Here is a 22,283-nt window from a genome sequence, read left to right as displayed (position 1 = left end):
TCGGTAACATGAGGGGCAGCACACTTCCTCAAGCACAAGAAAGAATGAGCATCATTTCTGTCTCACTGGTGGTCACTATCCACCAAGCTTGCCAACACTTAGGTGCTCTATTCCTACTATGACATTATGCCTATATTTCTGTGGCAGTCATTTATGGATTCATTCAGATTTTATTTCTGTACACATGTCTGATACTGTGCTGAGAATTCAAGTGAAGACAAGACAGACAAAGACGCATGAGGGCTGCATGCCAGCAATGACAGTTCTCCCATGTGCCTATCCCTGCCCCAGCCTCAGTTCCTCAGTGACTTCAGTATAGACTCAGGTGTCAGAATACTTTGGGCAAACTCCCAATCAGGAAGTCTCCACCAATTTATTGAACTTCTCTATGCTTTAGTTTTCTCATCTGTGAATGGAGCTCAGTGTGCCCCTCCTTCCACTGTGGTTATGGGTTAACTTATCAAACAGATGCCTATTAAACTCTCAACACATAGGAAGTCTGACCACAATGCTCATATCTGTGCAGCAGGACCAGTTACACAGGTGTATCACATGTGTGCTCACCTAGGGTCCCACACAAGCAAGGGCGCCACAGTCAATTTAAAGCTTTGCTATTGACATTTTTAAATATTTAATTATTTCTGCACATGAGATGCCATATTTTCTTTAGCACCGGACTCTGGCAAGCGCTCATGAAGAGCTGTGCAAAGTCCGCTGAAAGCAAGAATGGATGGATGTCCCCAGCCCTTTGCACCAAGCCACACATGCCTTTGTCCTTCAGAGCTAGCCAAAAGGAATAGCTTTGGAGCAAAATTCTACCTTCAAGGATTAGGTTTTTCTTTGGGGAACAGGGTCTCACTATATAGCCAAAGCTGCCTCCAACTCATAATTCTTCTGCCTCAGCCCCTCCAGTGCAGGGATTATAGGCACAAGGCCCCACCCAACTCAAGGACTTTGCCATACACTTTCCCTAAGACTGAAAGCACCCAAAGCCAGACTCAAAGCCTTAAACACATTTTCATGCAAACATGCATTTCCCAAGAAACAGACTAAAACCAACCAGATGCCAAGCATCGCATCCCAAGGTGATCAAGGGTAACTCCTTCATCTCCTGGATTTGTAGTCTACCCTCCTCCCATCACACTCCCATTCTCTCTGCACAGAGAGACAACAGCATTTGGGGACAACAGCATTCCTGCTTTGCTTCATTTCATTTTACAAATGAAAAAGTCAATGTTAGAGTACAATTAGGTCTTTCACTATCCCCCATGCAGTGTGGTTCCTCTGCCCACCCAGGTTCTATAAAGGCTTTCTAACAATGGGCCTCAGAATTTGAATCACTTTGGAAGTGTCATCAAATGTGACCTTTGCATGCTAAATCTGAGGCTGTGTCCCCAACTCCAGCACCAACCCATCTGTGTTGCAAAAAAAAAAAAAAAAAAAAAAAAAAAACAAAGGCAAACTCATGCTGAGCAGCCTTAACCAATGGATATTTATTGCAGATTTCACTCTCCTCATGTGCAATGTACATGGGCTGTGAAAGGTTGAGAATACGACAGAACCCCACAGACAAAAGGCCTTGCCCTTCCAAGCCAAGAATGGTCAAGAAACAAGACAACTCAGATGCCATATGGTAGAATAATGGTGCTAAGCCTTCAGGGAGGAAGGAGGGTAGAGCATGATTTGGGTAAAGAATAACTGAGATGATAATTGGCAATAGGATTGCCAATGAAAACCAGACATATGAACAGAGACATGAAGGTGAGGGGGCAAGCTGTAAAGCTTCCAGAAGAACATTTCAGACAGTGGAAACAGCCTATGGAAAAGCTCTGGGGTTTTACATTATTCACAATGTAGGGAGATCTCTGAAGAGACTGGAGGCTTTGCCAAGCCACACATACTTCCCTACCCCATTTTCTCATCTCAGTGCAGCACCACCTACAGGCCAATAAAGTCTATAGATTTACAGCAATTATGTGTTGAGGGCTACTTCATTTAGCACCACAGTGGGGTTTGATTTTGTTCTTTAGATTTTTATGTGAAGGGCAGTCACATGCAAAATCTTTATAAGTGAGGATTTTATGTATCCAATGATGCCTTTGTATTTCTGATCTACCTGTCCTCACTTCCCAAGCATTGGGACTATAGATTTGAACCACTGAGCCAGGTCTTATGTGCCACTATTGGTCCAAACCAGTGTTTACTAGGCAAGCACTCTGACAACTAAGCTACATGCCTGGCCTCAAGAGAGGATTTTGAGTATAGCCCCCCCAAAAAATGACACATGTTTAAGGTGACAGACAAGCTATATACACTGATTTTGTTATTACACATCAAATACAGGAATCAAAATATCACATTATACCCTCAGAAATATGCATGATGCTGTGTGTCAATCGATAATAAATTTTAGATAACAAGAGGTCTCAATAAAAATTTTAATATCTAAGGGGTTTTAAAGTATCAGACTAGGCTTAAGTGTACCTACAGGACTCTGCAACAACCTTGTCCTTTTAGGGATCTAGGTGTCTGTCTGTCCATCATAGACTCAGCTAAGGCCAGCAGACCCTCTACAATTTTGGATTTCCAGCCTTCCCCTCCTCCACTCTGCCCGGGAAGTTCCTCATGGGGACAGGACACTGGGCCCTTGCTGGAGACCCAGAGGAGCCTCAGCCACCACCTTCTCTCAAGAATAGATATAAGGGGAGAAGTGGGTGTCCAGCATCTTAGAGCCAGTCACATGCCCCTATCTTGCATCTGCTTCAGCTTGCTCCTGGAAAGGCTTGTCTCTGCGCTCCTGCGGTGCCTTTAACACACTGGCATAACTTAAGCCTAGGGCAGATGTCTCTCCCTAGCGTATTCTTGGGTACCCTTGACAAGTGAAGCTCTTTTAGCACTCTGCCTGCCTCTCCTGTAAAGGGGGCGCCCCTCCAAAACAAGGATCCCACCTGCTGTGCGCATACTCTCCTTCACACAACCTTCAAACACTTCAGACCACCCAGCCCCCTTTATGCATCTGTGTTCTTGTTCAAGGCTCCGCCTGAGCCTGCTGCGTCCTCCTGCATATTGATGAGGGTGTCTGCATGTTTTCACCAGTCTAGCTAGGTGTGGAAGATGAGAGCGTCCGCGTGCGTGAGTGTGTGAGTGAGTGCACCCGCATGGCCGGGCATTGTGTGAGCCTTTGTGTGCTCTTGGGTGTGTGTCTGAGTGTCTGCAACATTTTTATCCCAGGCTGAAGGCTGTGTGAAGGGCTTCTCTTAGCTATCCTGCATCCCTTCCAAGTTCAGGGACAGCACCATGGACCTGGTGGCACACGCAAAGATGTTCACAGCTTTCTTTCAGACCCACCAAGCTCAGTTTCCTGATCCAGGCAAGCAAACAAAAAAACAAAACAAAAGAACACCTTTCAACATTCTCTGGTCCAGGGCTCCAAACAGTCGCTACCCTATCCCCCCCATATACACGAAGATGGACTCGAGGCATTGGCAGGGAGCTTGGGTAGGTAGCTGGGGGTAAACTCAAAAGAAAAACTGAGGACATGCTGGAGGGATAAAGGAGCCTCTAAAGGCAGAAGCAGGTCCTATCCGCACCACGCCCCTCCCACAGGGGTTGGAAACCCAGCATAGCCTGTTCTCCATCCCGGTCTTCCTCTGGGGTTCCCAAGTTAACCTGGTCTTTTCCTCCAGAACTGGAGCCAGAAAACGCAGTGGGACCCAGCTCCACTATAATATCCCACCCGATACCCTCAGCCCCAGCGCGTGCACGCGCGAGCGTGAACAACACACACACACACACACACACACACACACACACACACACACACACACACCATTCAGGCAGCTGCTGATTGGCTGCGAAGAGCGGCGTCCGGGCCGGGGTTCTGAGGCGGGAGCTGAGCGGTCCTAGGAGGGAGGTGCACACTCAGGCTTCTAGAGCCCCTCCCGCATCCCCTGCTCCCTGCTGGAGAGAGGAGCAGCGGATCCAGAAAGGCAGGTGCGGAGCCAGCTGAGGACACCGGCCAGGGCTGCAAGCGGCTCCCGCGGTGCTGTGATCAGGGATCCCGCCCCAGCTGCTGCTTGATCCCCACCCGCTTGGCAGCTGTGCCGAGCCCAGCCCGGCGAGGGGCGCGCTCATGGAGCACACGCACGCCCACCTCGCCACCAACAGCTCGGCTTGCGGCTTGGGCTTCGTGCCGGTGGTCTACTACAGCTTTTTGCTGTGCCTCGGATTACCAGGTGAGGGGACCTGGGGAGAGGGAGGGAATCTGGAAGCCCCAAGTTGCAACCTCCGGGGTCCCAGACACCCTCTCGGGAAGTGCCCTGGAGCCCGCTTTGAAAAATAACAAAGTTTACGCTTTGGTGGCAACTGTGGAGGATGAGGATGGAGGGACATCTCGCTAGGGCATTTTTGACTTGTGGGTATGCATCCACTCCAAAGCGCGCCCGTGTTCCCTCTCTCTCTCTCTCTCTCTCTCTCTCTCTCTCTCTCTCTCTCTCTCTCTCTCTCTCTCATCTCTCATCTCTGAAGGGTCCCACAAGGGCTGCTTGAGACTTAACTGCAGCTTCCGGGCAGAAAGGTTAGGGAAGGTTTCTCCCCTACCTTTGTCCCGCACTGTCACCTCAGCTGAGAACATTTACTTCTGCCACCCTATCTCTGACTAATGCTACATGAAGACCTTGATACTGGCCACTCTAGTCTAAGGGACAATGGGATGAACCCTTGCTACCCACTATCTGCCCTGAGGGAGTGAAGTGTCTCCTTGTGGCCAGGAAGAGTCAAGGGGTACACCTGGTCTGTTGGTCGGGGCTGAACCGGAACGGGGCAACTGTGCAGAGAAGCGCATTGGCTGCCAAGACTACCATCTCAGGGGATGACAGTCTCCTTGAGTTTATATCTGTCTCCTCTGGCTTTGCCTCCAGGTCAATCCCAGTCTTCCCTCCCAGGGTGAGGCAGATGAGTGGCTAGCTGGTCCCATGTCGTCGTAATGTCCTCTTGAAAGTGAAGCTGAGACTTGTAGTGAATTCCTGAAGAGAGATGAGCTGCTGAGAGGGGAGGGGTGTCTGTCTGGACTGTGTGGGAGAGCAAGTGGGACCAGGAAGATGAGTGGGGTGCAGTTGCCTCAGTTTTGGGTCTTTGAATAATCATGTTACCCCATGGTGTCATGGGCATTCCTGGAGTCACTTGCAGGCAGAAGAGAGAGCTACAGACAGAAAGGCTCAGAAAGAAAAAGCCCAGTCCAAGATAGCATCTCAACCTCCACCACTTGGCATCTGTACTCTGAGCATCCTAGGATCCTGAGAAGTTGGGCTTCAGTCTTCCAAGATCAGAGACCTCTCCCTTCCTCAAACATTTAGGGAATCCAGAGATGGTTTCCAGCAATCCCCACTTCCAAGGTGACCATGACAGGCAAGCACAAGTTTCCTAACATAGGCTCCTGGATCCCTCTGTGAATGCAACCTCCCCCCCTGACTTATCCCTGCCTAGGAGAGGGGCTCCACCTTTGATGTACCCTACCAGGTAGGCACTCCTGTAATTACCTGGAGATTAAATTGATTTCCTTCCAGGCTGTCCCTTCCCCCCCTCCCCCTCCCTCTCCCCCTTTCTCCCCCTCCCCTTCCTGCCCTCCAAAGCCTGTCCCCAGTGCTCTCTATTGGGAAATGAGTTTTTGAGAGGTTGGTTATATGTGATGCTTGCTAAGTGTAGAAGAGCCCCTCCCTGTAAGAGCACCCTGCCCCCATCACAGTGTAACTAACCCCCTTCCTGACTTCTCCATCTCTCCTGTTGCTTGTGCTGGTCGCTTGCTCTCTCGGGTATTTGTTCTATAAACCCAAGGGTTTGCAAAGAAAAGGAAGATGACCTCCAAGAGTCCAAAACGGGGAATGAGGTTAGGAGAACAAGGAATGTTCGGACTGTCAGGACCTCAAGTCAAAGTGTCCTGAACCTTTATAGTTTAACTCTCCTGAACAGCTACAGTCTTTCCCACGCATAGCTTTGGCACCCACTGTATGCTAGGCACTGTGCTTGGCATTGATTCAGTCCAGAGCTTAGGTATTTAAGACAGAGAAGGGCTGCAATTTGAACTTAGCTAACAGTTTTGACCACCTACTGTATGCAATACTAAGGCTGTACCAAAGAGTTCCCAAGGGTCTTCAGGGGCCAGTCCCTGGATTCAGGAAACTCACAAGGGCAGCATCTGCCTTTAGAGGCAGTCGCTGGTTGCAAAAGGATCAAGCTCCTAGAGAAGCTCAAAGAGGGGATCAGTTTTACCCCAAACCATGAGCAAACACTTTTGTTAATAACCTGGAAGGCTGGTTCATAGGCAGAGGTTTTCAATCTGTGGGTTCTCAACCTTTGGAGAGTCAAATGACCCATTCACAGGGGTCACCTAAGACTATCAGAAAACATAAGTAATTACATTATGATTCATAACAGTAGCAAAATTACAGTTATGAAGTAGCAAAAAAATAATTTTATGGTTGGATTCACCACAATATGTGGAACTGTATTGAAGGGTCTCAGCATTAGGAAGGTTGAGGAGCACTGTTTTGAAGCCATATAGGAAAGCAAACATATCCCAACAAACGAAGAGTACAGACTGAGGATTAATCCAGCCTCCACCAGAGTCAGGTGATGTGGTGTCTCTGTGCCTCAGTTTCTCTATGCAAAATGGACATTATGAGAGTGGTTTTCCCTAGGGTGGTAGCAACAAGTGACAGCTTTGGTGACGATGAGGAGGTGATTAAGCATGCAGCTCAGTGGCTGTTTCCTGCATTGATGTCACTGTGTGGCTTCAGTTATAATTGTCATCGAATGGGGTTGTCAGGAGAAGGGGTCTGCTCGAATGATTAGGGAACCAGCATAGGGTCCAGGAGGTGCCTGGAGGATAGCACTTAGTCTATCATTTAGCCTTGAAAATTCACCATGGTGGTCTCTTCAACCTATAGTCACCATCAATTAGATAGCCCTCATCACCATTGTTGATGGAGAGATACAACTATGTGGGGTGTGACATAGCAACAGACCTTGCTAATATTGCTGAAAACTGAGAATTTAATTGAATCACTATTCCCAGCAGTGAACTCACTCCAAGTTTTCCAAATCCCCCCCCCCTCCAGTGCTGTCAGAGTTGTGAGTGGAAATGGAGAGATGGATGGGGAATGCCTGGGTGTTTGCCAAGAGAGATCCAGTAATTACAGGAAAGTGGCAGGTGTCTCTGGCCACATACCCCCCTAAGTTGGTGGAAAGAGCTTGAAAACGGCCATGTGGTCTAGCCCCTTACTTTAAGTAATTGCCTGTGTGTGTCAGGGCAACAGGCTTGGCCTGAGTCCAAGAAATTCCAATTTGAAATATGGGCAGAACTAGCCACTGAGGAATTCTTAGCCTGTCAGTTCCACAGTTTGCCCCAACAGTAAAATGGGTAAAATCCTGAGTAATTTCCTCCCCAGATAGCATCTATTAATTCAGATACATTATATAAAAATCACTCAAGTCATACATACCTATGGTCTCAGTTACTCAGAAGACCGAGGCAGGATGATTTCTTGAGATGAGAAGCTGAAGGCCAGGTTAGGCAGTATAGCAAAACCTCACCCTACAAACACTCAGAATAATGTGTGGTCCAAGAAAAGCACATTTCACTCAGTGCCTTCCCCACAGCTGGACTTTTCACCCGCATGCTATTACTTCATCTCTGTTACCTCCTTATGACCCACACATGCATCTGAACCCATTTCATGGTTGAGTAATCTGAGATACAGAGAAGTGCCACATATGCCCTAAAACCACAGAGCCAAACCAGAGGTAAATACACCTGCTCTTTCTGTTGCATCACATTTCCTTCCTTCCTTCCTTCCTCCCTTCCTTCCTTCCTCCCTTCCTTCCTTCCTTCATTCATTCCTTCCTCTCTCCCTCCACCCTTTCTTGCTTCAGGAATCTGTTCTAACTAATCTTGATCCCCAATGCTAAAGCAAAGAAAATTGGCACCCTTACCCTTCATAAGACTCCATCTGTTTCTCTCCTTTCTCCTTTTTAAGTGAGGGAGAGTTTTCTTATTTCTCAAGACACAGGAGCTAAGTCAGAAGAGCTGATGCTAATTGGCTTAGTGGGGACAAAGCAGTATAAAGGGATGGCAGAAGAAGGTAAAGACTAGGAACTTGAATGCCCAGGGGGAGAGCAAGGTGATGACAGGTGAGCTGCCCTGATAAGGAAAGAACCCCGCAAAAATTAAATGGGGATTTGAAAGATTTTTTTTTTTTAATTTTGCTTTCTGAAAGGTGCTGCAGACATGAAGGAAAGCAGAGTGAGGAAGGAAATGATAGTTTGAAATGGCACCCCACCCTACAGGAAGGAACACTTCCACAGCTGCCCAGCAAGGGTAATGAGATCTGCTTCTGATGGCTGGGTTGAGATGAAGGGAGCCTGACACACTACAGTTACCAAGGTTATTAGCCAAAGGTAAAGATATGAGTGGCCCAGTGACTGGGCTGAACCCTGAAAAATGTGTTTTCTTTAACCCACAATCAGTTTTGTTTAGAGAAGGCGTAGTAAATGGGCTAAGAGTGGGATTCTATGTCCTAGTTTTGATGCTTATATACTGTGTAACTACGGGCAAGTGACATTAAGTAACTCACATCAGTTTCCCCACCCTTAAAATTTGAGGGTTTCAAGCTGTATGGATGTCATTACCTGTTTCAAGGGATCCCACAGAGATAATAACAGTCCATACACTGTAGGATTGATGTGAAGACTGAATTTAGCACTAAACGCAGCACTTTGAACACAGTAAGTTACATTATCATCATCTGAAATGTGGGGAGATATTTCAATTTGTTTGATGATACCAACTTTACACCGCCATCAAAGACAGATATCCGAAAATAAAACCATAAACCAATAAGTCTCTTGACCATAGGCACAAAATCCAGAAATGGCTAAGTTATTCAGTTAGCATCTAAGAGAGTTAACTCATTCAGAATATGGGTTTATCTGGGAATGCCAAATTCATTAAGCATTTTATAATAACGTTAAAAAACTGAAAAATATAAAATCCAAGTGATACATCTTAGTAGATGAGGAGAAAACACTAACAACAGTTAATATGTGCTTGCAGTTCAAATTCATCAAACAAATGATAAAGAGAATTATTTAAAATGGAATCTACAAATAACCCAAGACTTCCATCACACTCAGGGGCTGGAGGCTGAGTGCTCCCCTAACCCCCATGATCTGAAGCCAGGCAGGAAGAGCTGTCCTCCTTGCTATTTTTCATTCAACATGGTGCTGTAAGGTCTGGCTAGTGGAATAAGGCATAAGGCAAGAAAGAGAAACAAAGGTGCCAAGAAATGAATAAATTCAATCCATTTCTCTTCACGGATGGTAGAATAGCCTTCATAGAAAGCTTAACAGAAGTCACAAAGGAGGTCCTGAGAACTAACAAGTGGCTTCAGTATGTTTGCAGAATAAGTGATTAAATATGTAAAAAACATAACTGTTATTTCCATCTGCCATCAATGAATAATTTGAAATTAAAAACTGGAAAAATAACATCAATGGAATTTGGAGTTCCCTTATAAAACCAGAAGAGTATGAATGCTTATTCCTTGGAGGTAGCACCTTCTAGGAGCTGAAGGCTAGCAGGTCCCTTTGAAATAGGTAATAGCATCCATAAAGCATGAAAACCTCAAATTAAGAAATGGCACAGGCTGGAGTGCCTCCTATCCAACCCTTTCTCCTGTTCTCCAATCTTTAATTCCTCACCCCACAAGTGACCACTCCTACTGTGCCTTGACTTCCTATTGACCCTCTTTTAAGGTACATTAGTACATTCAGCAAATATAAATGGAGAAGTTCAACAAGTTCAGCTCTTCATTTGTATTCTGCCTGAAATAAGCACACTATATGGTGATTTGCCTTTTCTTTTTTTCATTTACAGTGTCAATTATTTGCAGAGAATGTATGAAACTTGTCATTCCTTTATACAGCCGTGTAGCATTCCTTTGTAGCCTTGAATCCAAATTCATGGGCATTGCTTCCTGTCAAGGTACACAGGCACTCTGATTCTAAACAGCTCTGCATGCTGGGCCTAACTTACCCTGCATCCTGTCTGTGCCATAATCAGACACATTTGACCATATATGAGCCACACAAAGAACACTAGATTTGGAACTCTGGATTCCAGGTTCCTCTGTCAGTCACTCACCATATGACCTCAGAGAGGCCATCAAAGTTACAACAAAAGCTGCTCCTGCCTAGGCTCTAGTAGGAGACACGACCCTTAAGTGGAATAAAGCAGTATAAGCTTATGAGATCACAAACTCATGACACAGCTCTGCTGGAAGCTTCCTTCCCAGGCTTGAGATAGAGCCAGGAAAATTGCATCCCAGACCTTACCTTCCTACAGTTCCTGCAGTCATTCCTTCAGTTCTGCTCTTCAGGGTTGGGAGTAAAATACATTGCATGAGAACTGGATGTGGAGTTGCATCCTGTTTGCTAGTGTGACCTCAAGTATAACACTTCACCTCTCTGAGCCTTGGTTCTTTCATCCACAACAGAGGGATATCAAGGTCACCAGTTAGGCAAGTACCTGATACCATACACCCAGAATTCAAATTCTGGCTCCTCTGCTTAACAATCTGGCATTTTGGGCAAAATTTTCACCTTCTCTGATCCTCATCTTCCTCAGCCATGAGAAAGATATTAACAGTGGATGTTCCAAAGGGCTATTTTGAAAATAAAATAAATTGTGAAAATGCTTAGTTCCTTTCTTGGTACGCTTGCTCTCACATGGAGTAAGAGTTTGATAATGTTATTAACCTTCCAGGTCTTACATTATTACCGTGACAATTAGAAATAAAGCACACAAAGTCTCCTCACAGTCCCTCATACATGGTAGGATCTCCATAAATAACATCTGACATTGTTTCATTGTTTAATATGTCCCCGTGTTCAAGCCAGGCCTGTGTCCTACAGGACACAGTAGCCACACTTCATACATGGATCTTTACCATAAATATGTGGTTCTACTCACAATGGTGGTAAAACTGTGCCCTAGCAAGCCAGAGAAGAACAAGCCCATGTGTCATCAATAAATCCCTTCACGAGCCTAGGGAATGGGCCTTCCTAAAAGGCTTGCCTGGGTCTCTGTGCAACTTTCAGAAAAAGTGCTGGTGCAGGAGACACCTTCAGCCTTCAGCTGAAGCCAGCAAGCATGAGTGACTACCACATTCAGTTGCCTGGAAAAAGCATCCAGTGTCATGAAAAGAAAGGGTCCCACCAGCAAACTTCCATGTGCAGCTAAAAGACATAGGCAAAGCCTGGGAGAGGATGCCAACCCATCAGAGACGGTAAATCTGGGTAAGAAGGGGGATGCAGGTGTCATAAATTCAAACACCTGCAAGGAGGCAGTCAGATAATATCTGTGAACAAAGTGGTCCAGTTTTGAATGTTTCACTTCTCCAAACATCCCTTGTGTGTTACTGAAAACACATTACTGTTCATGCCTTTCAGTTCCCCTCAGTGACAGATAAATATATCGAATCCCCAAACCTTTGTTTGTTCTTAATAATCACTGGCTCTCATATAACACCTACTGTGTGCTAGCCATTCATCAAGGCACTTCTAATATGTGAGTTCGTTTAACTCCTATGAGGAGTCTTGGGCATGTATATGTCATCATCCATTTTCAGGTGAGAAATTTGGGTCACCTACCCAAGTTCACATAGCTAGGAAATGTTAGAGCAGTCCTATAGGCCATTACGTGAGAAAATGGTGGTACACACATGAAGATGACAGTGGGACTCAAGTGGAGGTGACCACGAGGAAGTGGCCGTGAGGAAGTTAGGGACTGGGTATCAGTAAGTCAGTCCTCTGCCATTTGACTTTCTGCCCAACAACTCAGTGTTCCAAAACCCAGAGATCCAGATTTATATGGAATAACCAATGTTTCCATGTTGGCAACTAATTTTTTAAAAATTTAAAAACATCCTGTGAGCCAACATTTCCTGAGCCAACCAAGCAGATCTATCTGCAGACTTGCCACAGCCCCCTAGCCTGCTAACTTACAACCTAAGGATAAGGAAGCCACAAAAAGCATCCAGAAATTCCAATGTGGATCACAGTAGAAAATAAAACATTGAATTTAGAGAGGGGAAGGAGGGAATAATTCAAAAGACCCAAAGAAATACATGGCCGAAGGAAGACATGCCAATTCCCTGATCCAGGGAATTAACATAAACTAAACAGAACTTCTCCAAGAAATACTACAAACTGCATGTTGACAAGGTCTTGGAACAAAGAACATTTTGGGGAAACAGAATAGTACTTTGAACCTGCCAGCACAGGGAATTGGGATGTGGGCACAATAGACCCCGACCTGGATAAAAATCACAGCCTTGTGGCTTCATGTTAACAGGATTCTGGCAAGTGGCCATCATGCTTAGCCCATGGAATGGGTACCATGCTTTTCTCTCAGGGCTTATGGCATGGATGAAGTGAGATTGTCCAGGCTAGCTCAAGGCATGGTATCTGTCAATCCATGGCTTCTGGATGGGTTGGATTTGTGTTTTATTTTGTCTTCTTTGCTGAGCCCAAATGCCCCCAATTTACAAATGAGGGATCAAGACCTTTCCTGAAGTTGCAGGGCCAGGAATGGCAAAGGCTTCAGCAGAACTCATCTTTTCTGATCTTGGCTTCCTTTCCTTGATCGACTGCCATTGACCTGCCAGTGATCTGAGTAAAGGTGAATAGACTGAAGCTGGTGCTCAGCAACTGCCTGGCATTAGGATTTTTTCTGGTTGGCATCAAGGGTGATTTTTAGTGGTACCCGTGTGCAGCATCAGTTCTTTCTCATAAACTTCCTGATTCCATCAAAGGAGCATCCTAGCTTGGTATAGTGTGCCTTTAACACCTCAATATGTGCTGAATCTTCTGGCCTAGCACCTTGCTCGGTGGTAGCATCTGACTTGAATTTAATGCTCCTCGTGTTCTGCTATTAGATAATTTCCCCAGAACTAGAGATAAAGCCCAAGGTCTTACACATGCTAGGCAAGTGTAGCACTGAGCTGTACCCAGGTCCTGTGTCAGCTTTTAAGACTACCTTTTCTTTTCAGCAAGGAGGCTGGCTTGTGAGTCATGGTTCTATGCTGTTTGATACAGTGACACCAACCATGTAAGGCTATTGAGTACTTGACATTGGAAGAGAGCAAGTGAGATGCTGAATTTTTCATTTCAATTCAATTAATTTGCAATTAAAATCTGATCATTTGGTTATTAGAAAATAACTGTCTGGTTGGGACAACTTGGATATGAATTTATTCATTCAGCTCTGTTTTATGACCTCTAAATAGAGGTCACAAAAAATTCATCACACACAAAGAAATGTACTGCAACTGTGAATGACACACTGGATTTTGAAGCCAGCACAAAAAAAAAAAAGTTAACCATCTCAGTAACTAACATGAGATACATGTATTCATGCATTGGATATGTGTGGTTTAAAATATAGTGTTAAACTTTTGTTTCTCTTTATTTTTATTGTAGCTACTAAAATTTAACTGCATATATGATCCATACTGCATTTACATTGGAAAGCATTGTTATATAAAAGTGTAAATCTAGGAGCTAGTCATGGTGCCTTACTTCTGTCATTTCAATACTTAGGAAGCCAAGTGGGCAGACTATCATGAGTTTGAGTCCAGCCTGATCTACATAGAAAGTTCCAAGCCAGCCTGGACTAGAAAATGAGTCAGTCTCTATGGCCTCTCAGCCTCTCTCTCTCTCTCTCTCTCTCTCTCTCTCTCTCTCTCTCTCTCTCTCTCTCTCTCTCTTTCTCTCTATTTCCTAAAAAATAAACCCACAAGTTTAAGGAAAAAAGACAATTCATTTTCAAACAAAATGCAAAGTAAACAATATAATAGGTGAAACAGACTTGAAATGAAACAAAAATCAAAAGTCCATGGGCATTTCAGCTGGTTGGGTTCCTATAACAAAAACACAATAGTCTTGCAGCTTGCAACACCAGAAGCTTATTTCTCACTGTTCTGAAGGTTAAAAACCCAAGGTCATTATACCAGCATTCTTTGACTCTGATGCAGGATCTGTACATGTAGCAGACTGCAAGCTTCCTGTGGGATGCTTCCACAGTAGGAAATGGCCAAGAGCTCACTGTGGTCCTTATTTAAGACACTGATCCACCTTCCTGACATGGTTGCCTCTCAAGGTACCTGCCTCCTAATACATCCCACTGGGATGAAGAGGTCAACTTATGAACTAGGAGGATATAGACATTCAGTACCCAACAACAGAACCATGACAACATTCTGGAGACACTCACCAAAGGCAATACTCTGAATGAAAAACTGGACACTAAAAGACCAAACCATCTCCCAAGCCAGACATAGTTGAGCCCCAAAACTCCAAATCCTGTGTGCTTTGGTCATTGTAGCCCAAGAAATGACTGTGCACCCTCAATACCCATACTACCCCTAACACTTGTGGAGAAATACAAAGAACATGGAATACAAGGTGAATCCTCCATGGGATTAAAGAAAGGGGACATCTCTAGGTGGATATCCAAGTATCTTTGCTTTCTATAGTCTGGATGCAGAGTGGCCTGGCTTCTCTTGCATGAAGGTTATAATAAGCTGATATATATTACAAAGAAGTCAATGACTTTAGTCCTCCAAACATGTGCCTTCATTTTCCCCATAAAAGTGGGGAGAGACAACTCAGAAAGCATTGTCATAGTTGATTTGCTTCATTTCTATCTGCCCATTATCCACCCAGGTCCCTAGCATTGCCAGATGTTGGGCACTGTGCTATCTGCATGACAAACTGCAAAAGACTTATTCCTTTCTTTGTGGAATTTACATACCACCAAGTCTACCAAACTAGTGTACATGAGCAGGTGCACACACAACAACAACAAGATATCAGAAACACACTCAAATGCAAAAATTCAATTGTGCAAATGCCATAATACTGTGAGACTTTACCACTGGATAACTTGACCCAGATCAAGAGGTCAACAAAAACTCCCCTCCAGAAAGAACACTTCAATTTAGCATGACATGGAAGGGAAAAGGAGGAAGAAGGAGAAAGAAATGGAAAAGGAGAGGAAGACAAAGGGAGAAGGGAAGGGAGGGGAAGAGAGGAGAAAGGAGGGAGGAAAGGGCAAGGGGTGGAGGAGAAGACAAAGCAAACAATTTGGGCCAGGAAAGGACTGGTACACATAAATCAAGATAGAAAGAAGACCAGGGTATCTGGAATGACAAGGAAATGGATGCAAGAAAAGTGACACAGGAAGCCAGTCACTTACAAAAGCCAGGTGAACTGCTCTGAGCTGGGACAAGCCATTTTGCAGTGTATAAACCAATGTATCCACCAGTGACTCCTTTCCCCCTTATTTGCCAGAATGCTTGGCAGTCAGTGGAGCTGGGGGAATTGCTTTTCTGCTACAGACATTTCTTATCATTTCAGCTAAGTGCAAAACAAGCTATCAGCCCCATTTATTCAACTGAGGGACTCTAGCCAGATGCACATACAGATTACACACACACACACACACACACGCACACACGCATATATATATACACACACACACACATACACACACACACACACACACACACACACACACACACCAGGAATGTACATGCACATATGGATATACCAGGCAGAGACACACATATGCACGCACATGCCACTGTCAAAGACATAGAATGGACTGTGACTCTACCCAGGCTGCAGCTCCCTACCTTTATCACTCAAGGCCTTGCCTCCACAGTCCAGTTCCTTAGAGTGCTTACCACACTTGCCCTATTTCTGTGAAGAAATACAGTGGCTTCCCTAAAATGTATAGATTGGTACAGCATTTGGAAGTTCCGGGGGTTGGGGGGATGGGGCTGTGAACAGGACAAGGCTGAGCAATCACTAAATGAACCCAAGCCCCATCCCTCACAGAATATGTTCCCATATCATGGCTTTCCTCCATGCTTATGACCTTTCATATACCAGACATGCTCTGTGTGTTAGGAATAGCAAAGAATACCCGGCAGGTCACTATACTTCTCCATACTACTTAGGAGAAAAATGGCAAGTCAGTAAGCAAATATATAAACAAAACCACTTGAGGTACTGATGTCCACTTTGGCAATCATGTCACAGGAAAAGGAGGCAGAGAGCTACATAATCTAGTATCAGAAAAAGGCTCCCCAGACAGGGGATGTTTGAGTGAGGTCTGAGAAACTAGCTGGGGGAACACCAGGAGAGGGCATGACAGGTAGAAGGACTAGGCAGAGTAGAAGCCCAGAGGTGTTAAGGAGGCAACACCCAAAACCAGTGTGGCTGGAACACACTGAGCAAGAAGTGGTCAGAGATGAGAGTATATGCTGCTATGAATGTGCTTTGCACAAATGGATGCTATTGTGAGTGTTACTAGAAGACACAGTTTTTAGAGCATGTGTCTTGGTCTAGTCTGTAATTCAAAGCTCTCTGTAGAAATTAAGTGATGGATGGTGGTAAGAGAAAGACAGAGAAGAGGGCGAGGATCATTGCAGTAAAAAGGACCTCAAGACAGAGGAAAGAGGGGACTGTGCACAGCATTCACAGTACAGTCACTGGTACTCAGTAGGAGTGAGAATCAGAGGTCATATCATGGCCAGCTTCTTGCACCCTAACTCTGCCCCATGCATCATCAGTATCAGACTCCAGGGAAAACAGAGATAACAAGGAGCAATGGGCAAAGTCCATGATGTCCTCAGACCCCAAGGACATTTGTGCCTAGCTCTTGGGAGCTATGGCTAGGTTCCCACAGAACAAGGGAGAGCTGACATCTTGACTGTGACTATGGATAAGTCCTGCTTATGATCAAGCTGTGGGTGGCCAGAATCATAAGCAGAGAGAAAACAAGAGCCTGCTCTGAGCTGTCACTGACAGAGGTGAACAGGATGGAGAAGGTCACCTTCAGCACTGTCATTTGACAAATGAATGGGATGAAGTTCTGGCCAGCCAGGCATTGTCACCATGACTGCATTCAGCTCTGATGATACGAAATCTGGCAAGAAATTTCTACCACAAAACTAAGGTAGAAATTCCAAGAACATCTTGTATAAACAGATGTAGCTCACAAAGGGCAGGGTTGACTAGACAACCTGACTAGAAGGTTCTTCCTTGAGATAAGACTTTTTATTGTTCCCAGCACTATAAACACTGCCACAAATGTTAGTCAGATGGACACTGGTTACCATTTCCTCGGCCACCTTCACTTGCTTTCCTGAAGAGGTCTGAACCAGCACCAACCCCTACCTCCCACTCCTGTCCATCAGCAACCAAAAGATACATTCTGGAATATGGGAAATGTCTTCCTAATTACCTTCGATAGCAGTGCCTTCCCATAAGTAGCACTTGGAGACCGAGCATAACAATCCATCATTCTAAATCTAAGCATGGCTGCATTTGAGAGGAACATGAACTCAAGGCCAGGTCAGCTATACCATGTATCAGGACATGCTCTCCAAAAATATCTGTATATCCTCTGATGAGTCTCCCCAAACTGTCATCAAAAAGAAAAGAACTTGGAGCCAAAGCCTCCTTGAGACTAAGCTTATGCTATGCCTTTCAGTATACCTCTCCTCATTGCCTCCCAAAACACACAGATTTTTTTCATATGTCTGATGTTTTGTTTTTCCTTAATTTTGTCTCCAAAGGAATTTAAGTTGGCTGTTTTTATTCTTGCCTCCAATTTGTCTACAAGTACTATATACATCACATGCAAACACATAAACACACGCACTCATCCATTTGCACCATCACAATTGGACTTATCCTACTTCCCCAGGCATCTTAAATGGGCTTCCTAAAAAAAAAAAAAAAAAAAAAAAAAAAAAAAAAAAAAACTGAAGTTTTGGGCTTTCTGCCTGTGTGTAATTAACATCTATAAATTTCCATGTCATCATCGGTAAAAATGAGAGAAAATGCTCATCTGGCTGAGACCAGTACATAAGACAATATACACAACAGATACCAAATAGAAGTCTTCTTTACTTAATCCACGTAAGGATTTCCTATTAGCTCTCCACATAGGCTGTTCAGACTACATCATGAAGAACTGTGTTTAGGTTTGTGAGATCCAGTTTTGAGTCAGAGAGGATAACAAATGAAGGAGAGACAAAATGAGCATAGTGCGTGTTCTCTGCCCTTAAAACAAACAAACAAACAAAAAGTGTCTTGACAGTAGGCATCTCTTCTGCTTTCTTTTAGTCCTTGGCACACAATTAAAGATTAGAAAGTATTGGGTGGGTAGATGGATGAATAAATGGATGGAAGGATGGATGGATGGATGGAAGGATGGATGGGAGATAGGTAGATGGACAGATGAGCATATGGGTGGACAAGTGTATATATATATATATATTTGCTTTTCAAATTTTATAAGTTTAGTTTTCGTATCAACCTATAAGAAACTTGAGACATTGCAATTGTAAGTATCATTTTTATCATCATCATCATAATTCTCACTACCACTATTTACTGGGTACTTAATATCTGCTAGGCATTTTGTTTCATACTGCTTCACTTAATATTCACAGCTATACCTGGAAGCCTGGCACTTCCATCATGTCAACTTAGCAGATAAGGAAGCAGATTGTAAAAGAAAGTGACCTTCCCAAGGTCATCCAGCTAGCAGGCAGCAGAGCTGAGGTGAGCTAAGTCTGCCCATCACTGCTCATGTTTTGTGCTTGCCCTCCTGCAGATGTTGGCATTCAGGGCACGGGGCAAGACAAATGTTCTGTCTACTGACCTCTGTCTTGGTTCACTCTCCCATCTTGGTCTTTGCAGACATTCTAAGGAACTTTATCTTCCTTCTTGACTGAGGACTCTCCCAATGTCCCCTTTGTCCTCTCTCTAAGCAGGTGGTTTAATTACTTGAAATCATTTCTTAAACAAGGACACATAGGTGAATTCCTTCTCCACCCCATCCTGTTACAAAATGGAAACTGGAGTTGCTTCTTTTTGCCCATAAACTAGCATATTGTGATTTTTTTTTAAAAAAAAAATCTCCTAAAAAAAACTTTCTTCATCCAGTTCTTTTCTAGGTTTCTCTTGTCACCCATAGAGGGATTCAGTGTCAGCACAGATTCAGAATTCTAAATCCAGTTCATGTAGTGAATGCTTATTGGCCACCCAATCCATGCAAGATGCTATTCCTAATGTTTATAGAGTCATCAATAACAATCACTAATGTTAATATAGTGCTGACCAATATGCAGTGAATTAAAACTTACAAAGAACTCATCCATTATGTAACGGAAGCTCAGCAGAGTTAAGTGGTTTCCCCAAGCTACTTCTAGAAGGCAGAGTTGAAAAATGCAACTATATTGCAGGCCTTCAAACCAGGACTGTACCTTCCATGATTAATGCAAGCCTTTAAAGGCATCAACGTAGAGCCCACCCTGTGAATCTTGTGGGGGTTTCCCATTGTCCGCTCCCTTGAGAATTGTCTACTAGCTACTGGTGCCACAGAGACAGTTAGAGCTAGGTTTCTGGTATTGGTGAAGGTATAGTTCATGGGCCACAGATAAACCTTGCCGGCACCAGCCATGGGTTGGTGGTAGTACTGGGGATAGGGTGGGAAGAGGCAAATGTGTTTTGCCTGTTCTGTGGAACCCACCCTCCTCCTTTCTGAGGTCCACGGTGCTCTGTACATGCTGACCACAGATTTATTTGTCATCACACACAGGCCAAGCAACTCTCTCATGAGGTTCATGACTAAGCAAGAAAGAATGATCTTTGTCCTCACTTGTTAGACATGTCCTGTCCAGTAGGCAAAAACATAAACTGAGAAACTATTATTATGCTGTGTGAAATGCTCAATATTTAGCCATGTTTTACATTTTACAACATCCTTTGTGTATGGCATTTTACCATACAGTAGAGTGGTTCACTTTAGAGAAAAATCGCAGGATGATCTCACAGCCACAGAGTGCCAACTCCTACATTCATCAGTTGCCACATTAGCTCAATTAGCCAGAGTCTGCATCGCTGCCACTAAAGAGCTCACAAAAATGAGCGAGTGAATGGCTTGTTTTGGCTCATCATTTCAGAGGGTTCATCATCACAGTGGAGTAGAACATGGAGAAGCAGAACTGCTCACATTACAGTGGCCAAGGAGCAGAGAGAAGGGAAATGCTAGGGCTCTCTGGCTTTCTCTTTTCCTGTTTTGTCTTATCCAGGTCTACAACCCATGGGATGGTGCGGTGATGTCTTGCTTGCAAAACAAAGCCTGGATGAAGGTCAGAGAATAGAGCTTGCCACTAGCTAACCATCATGGCACACTCCATTCTCTGACCTTCATATAGGCTTTGTTTGTACAAGCAAGATATCATCACAGGATAGTGCCATGCTCTCTTCATTTATGCTTTCTGGAATCACATTTTGTAGAAGTGTACCTCACTTTCTAGGTGATTCTACATCATTAAGATTAATCATCACAATTACTAATGTTAACTGAGTACCTGCTCTACACTAGGCACCATTGTTAAGTACCTTACATGAACTGACTAGTCCAATACTTCTAAATCCATGAAATAGACGCTTTTTAAAGATTTGTTTATTTTTATTTTTCTGTGTATGAGTGCTTTACCAACATGTATGTAAGTATACCATGTGTGTACATGGTATCTATGGAGGTCAAAAGAAGGTGTCAGATCTCCTGGAACTGAAGTTACTGATGGTTGTGAGTCACCATGTGGGTGCTGGAAACAGAATCTGGGTCTTCTACAAAAGCATCAAGTGCTTTTAACCACTGAGCCATCTCTCCAGCCTTGATGTAAAAATGTTTAATAAAACAGAAGCACAACGTTACACGTGAATGGTTCATGGTCACAGTAGTACTGTGGCAAAGCCATGCTTCCAATTTACTCACCTGGTGTCATAGCCTCCAGTCTTATATGCAGCAGGAGGCCAGGGGGTTCATATTGCTTCCAGAAGTACAGCTCTTGGTTCCAACATCGCTCAAAAGGGTGATTCATCAAAGCTATAACCCCTCTCTTCAGACATGAGTATAGGAATCTCCATCTGTGGACATGCCCAAGTATCTCCACAAGCCAAGAAGAAATGTTTCCATGAGAAGGGTGTCAGTGAGAATTGAAACACATTTTTCACTTTAGTAGGAGCAGGGAAGTCATGGTAGCAATGTGAGTGATGGTGTGAGACTGCTGAGCTGCTTGAGGACACAGGAGACAAAATACAACCAAAATAGGAAGAAAGCTCTGTCCCTACCCCCCCCCCCACTTAAAATGTAGCTGCCCTCTGGTAAGTGGTTAGGGTGTGCATGGAATCCTCATATCCTATTTTCTGATCAGTCACAGCTGATATATTAAGCCCCTGTGCCTCTCTTTTTCATCCCTTTTATAACTTTTCAGTGGATTCTTCTGGGTTTTGAACTATATTAACTCATTGCTATAATTAATAATATTATCATGATTATAGTAGCTTCCACCTCTTATATTTTTTTGTCATACATGTGACTCCAGTTGGCATGCAAGTTTGGATTCTTTATTAGAAACATGAATATGTATTAGGTAAATTAGTTTTATCTACAGTATTTTATTAGAATGGGGAAAACAGATTAAGTTTTTGACCAAAGAGGCAGAATGGCTTTGAGGACAGCAGACTTAAAACAGAGTAAAGATGCCCCTATAGCAACTCATGTGCAAGGTGAATATCCCATGCTACATTCTGAAAGAATGTCACCAAGTTCTTCTGTGCCTCAGGTATCATAGGGCAAACTAAGTACCCATCCCTAAACAAGACAGAAGGACATGAAGCTACTTGCATGAGAGCTCTAGTGTCATGACAGCCAAGAAAAGAGACACAACCACATAGAGTAAAAGTATTTCGATAAAGAATTAACTCGATATGGCCTTACAGGAAAGCAACAAAATATTACTCCAGGTTGCTAAACCTGGTTGTGAAATCAATAACCAGGAACCAGGCTGAATTTTTATTAGTTTCTAAAAATCTATTATAATCTATTTATCTGAGGAGAGATGAGAGCAATGGAATTAGAGGTTTTTCATGTATGAATGCTTTTGAGAATGTGGATTCAAGAGAAATTAGCAGCTATTTTAATTTTCTGCTATCTTGTTCCCCATACCAATCAGGCTACCTCCAAAATATCTCATGATAATTAACATTTGCCTAATGCTCCTCCAGTGTGCAAAGCTGTTTCACCGGCGTTATCTCCGACAGTCCCCAAAACAACCTTGGAAGTTTGCAAAGCAATT

The 22,283-nt window shown here is 44.0% G+C and overlaps 1 protein-coding gene across 1 annotated transcript in view; it reads left to right on the top strand.

The window, feature by feature from the left end:
* Window positions 1-4,060: 4,060 nt before the first annotated feature.
* Window positions 4,061-22,283, top strand: part of Gpr139 (G protein-coupled receptor 139) — a 45,697-nt gene continuing 27,474 nt past the window's right edge. Inside the window, exon 1 of the mRNA XM_051192046.1 lies at window positions 4,061-4,235. Coding sequence (XP_051048003.1) covers window positions 4,133-4,235 — 103 coding nt within the window. The 5' untranslated portion in view covers window positions 4,061-4,132. The remainder of the gene's footprint in view (window positions 4,236-22,283) is intronic.

This window comes from Phodopus roborovskii, unplaced genomic scaffold (assembly GCF_943737965.1).
Source record: "Phodopus roborovskii unplaced genomic scaffold, PHOROB, whole genome shotgun sequence".
In the NCBI taxonomy this organism is placed as follows: Eukaryota; Metazoa; Chordata; class Mammalia; order Rodentia; family Cricetidae; genus Phodopus; species Phodopus roborovskii.
This window is presented reverse-complemented; position numbering and strand designations above follow the sequence as displayed.